The following is a 1760-nucleotide window of genomic DNA, read 5'->3' on the forward strand; positions in this document are numbered from 1 at the left end:
GGGCAGGGTCTTTTCGCTGTTCCCTTTTCTGCATAGAAACCTAGGCCAACGATAATCAGGTTTCCGGTACACACAGATCAACAAAAGGAACATTTTTACAATTTTCACCATTTTATTCATCACTAAATTCACTTCTGAGAAGGTTTGAGGCAAGAAGTAATTTCAAGTTAAGAAATTAACTGAGCTATATATCACACTGAATTGAAAATAAATGTTAAAATAAGTTGTAGGCATTTTAAACAAAGTGCAATGTTTGTCCAATGGTTACAAAGCTTGCAGGATATGTTTTATGACGACGTTGGACCACATGTGTGAAACTACTTTGAAGTCGCTATTGAGAAAAAAAAGGTTTGAACCCACGAATATATTTTTCTTACCAATGTTGTCATTACCTGACAACTTTCGTGTTTCTATCTTATTATCTAATTCTATTTGTCATCATAACTACACATTGTAGACAGGTCCTTTAAAGAAGGGTGGATTGTTTATCCTCTTTTCAAGAGCCAAAACTCAAAATGCGATTGCCAAACTCACCAGGAACTGTGGACTGCCATCAGGGTGTTGGTGCAGTTCTCTGTCCAGGCTAGCCAGGTCCTGGTTTATGCTGTCCAGCTCAGCCTGCAGGCTCTTGTATTCCCGGTGTTCGTGGTCAAATTCCTTTTTGTAGATCAGACGCTCTTGCTCATCCACAATTGAAGGAAACAAACTGCAGATGAGAACAGAATGAAATTTGGGTAATGTAATATGTGAAAACTAGCCCTTTTTAGTAATACCCTCTATTAGATACATTTGGATAGTGCACAAACAAGATGGAGTTATGATAAAGAAATGTACATCTATCCCTGTCAAAAACAACAACGTGTCATTTATCATAACTAAAAAGCAACTCACACAGAGAAGTCCTCCTCCTCCAGGTTATTTCCAGACTCCACACCAGTGTCATAGTCCTTCATCTTGGCCTTTAGGATTCCCACAGAACTGCTGATGTCTGAGTCTCTGCAAATAGTATGACTGATTTATACATTGTTGTACTGTAGCAGGCAGCTTTATCAAGTATTTTTATTTGCATATCTGTGAAGCCTCTACATCTAAATTGACACTTAAAATCCATGCAAACTTCTCCATTTTTATACAATGTTTATGGCTCTTTCCTAAGTTAATATCATATACATTCCATCTCTTCCCAGCTTTTTCTGGTAATTAATAAAAGCCTCATAGAGCTACTTTCAATATTCAAAGCCACTTTTCGTGGTCAGTGTTACGTGTGCTGGCAGGTCATTCTATACCTGTGCAGTGGTGGAATGTAACTAAGTACATTTACTCAAGTAATGTATTAATTACAAATCTGAGGTACTTGTACTTTACTTGAGTCTTTTCTTTTTATGCCACTACATTAATCTGATATCTTATTTATTCACAGATAAAAAAATGTTTGCACACAAAACACATGTAGGTAATAAAATAAGTTGTTTTTATTATAAATTAAACTAGCCAACAACATATAGGCCTACCAGTACATCTGAAATTATTAGCCAAATAAAAACTTCATTTCCAGCTTCTCACATGTGTGGATTTTTGTTGCATTGAGTACTTTTAATTTTAATACTGTAAATAGATTTTCCTGATGATACTTACATACTTTTACTTTAGTAACATGAGTAAATGAGCATAATATTTGCACTTAAAATAGGGCCCCTTAGCTTTAAACACTAAAGCCAGACCTGGGCATCTTACGGCCCGCGGGCCACATCCGGCCCTTT

General features: G+C 36.4%; 1 protein-coding gene across 1 annotated transcript in view; it reads right to left on the reverse strand.

Annotated features, from left to right (window-relative positions):
* The window catches only part of oclnb (occludin b), a 37711-nt gene that overhangs the window by 1210 nt on the left and 34741 nt on the right, over positions 1–1760 (reverse strand). Inside the window, exons 6-7 of the mRNA XM_032511268.1 lie at positions 892–996; positions 535–706 (exon numbers count right to left, since the gene is read on the reverse strand). Coding sequence (XP_032367159.1) covers positions 535–706; positions 892–996 — 277 coding nt within the window. The remainder of the gene's footprint in view (positions 1–534; positions 707–891; positions 997–1760) is intronic.

Source organism: Etheostoma spectabile, unplaced genomic scaffold (genome assembly GCF_008692095.1).
Source record: "Etheostoma spectabile isolate EspeVRDwgs_2016 unplaced genomic scaffold, UIUC_Espe_1.0 scaffold342, whole genome shotgun sequence".
Taxonomy (NCBI): Eukaryota; Metazoa; Chordata; class Actinopteri; order Perciformes; family Percidae; genus Etheostoma; species Etheostoma spectabile.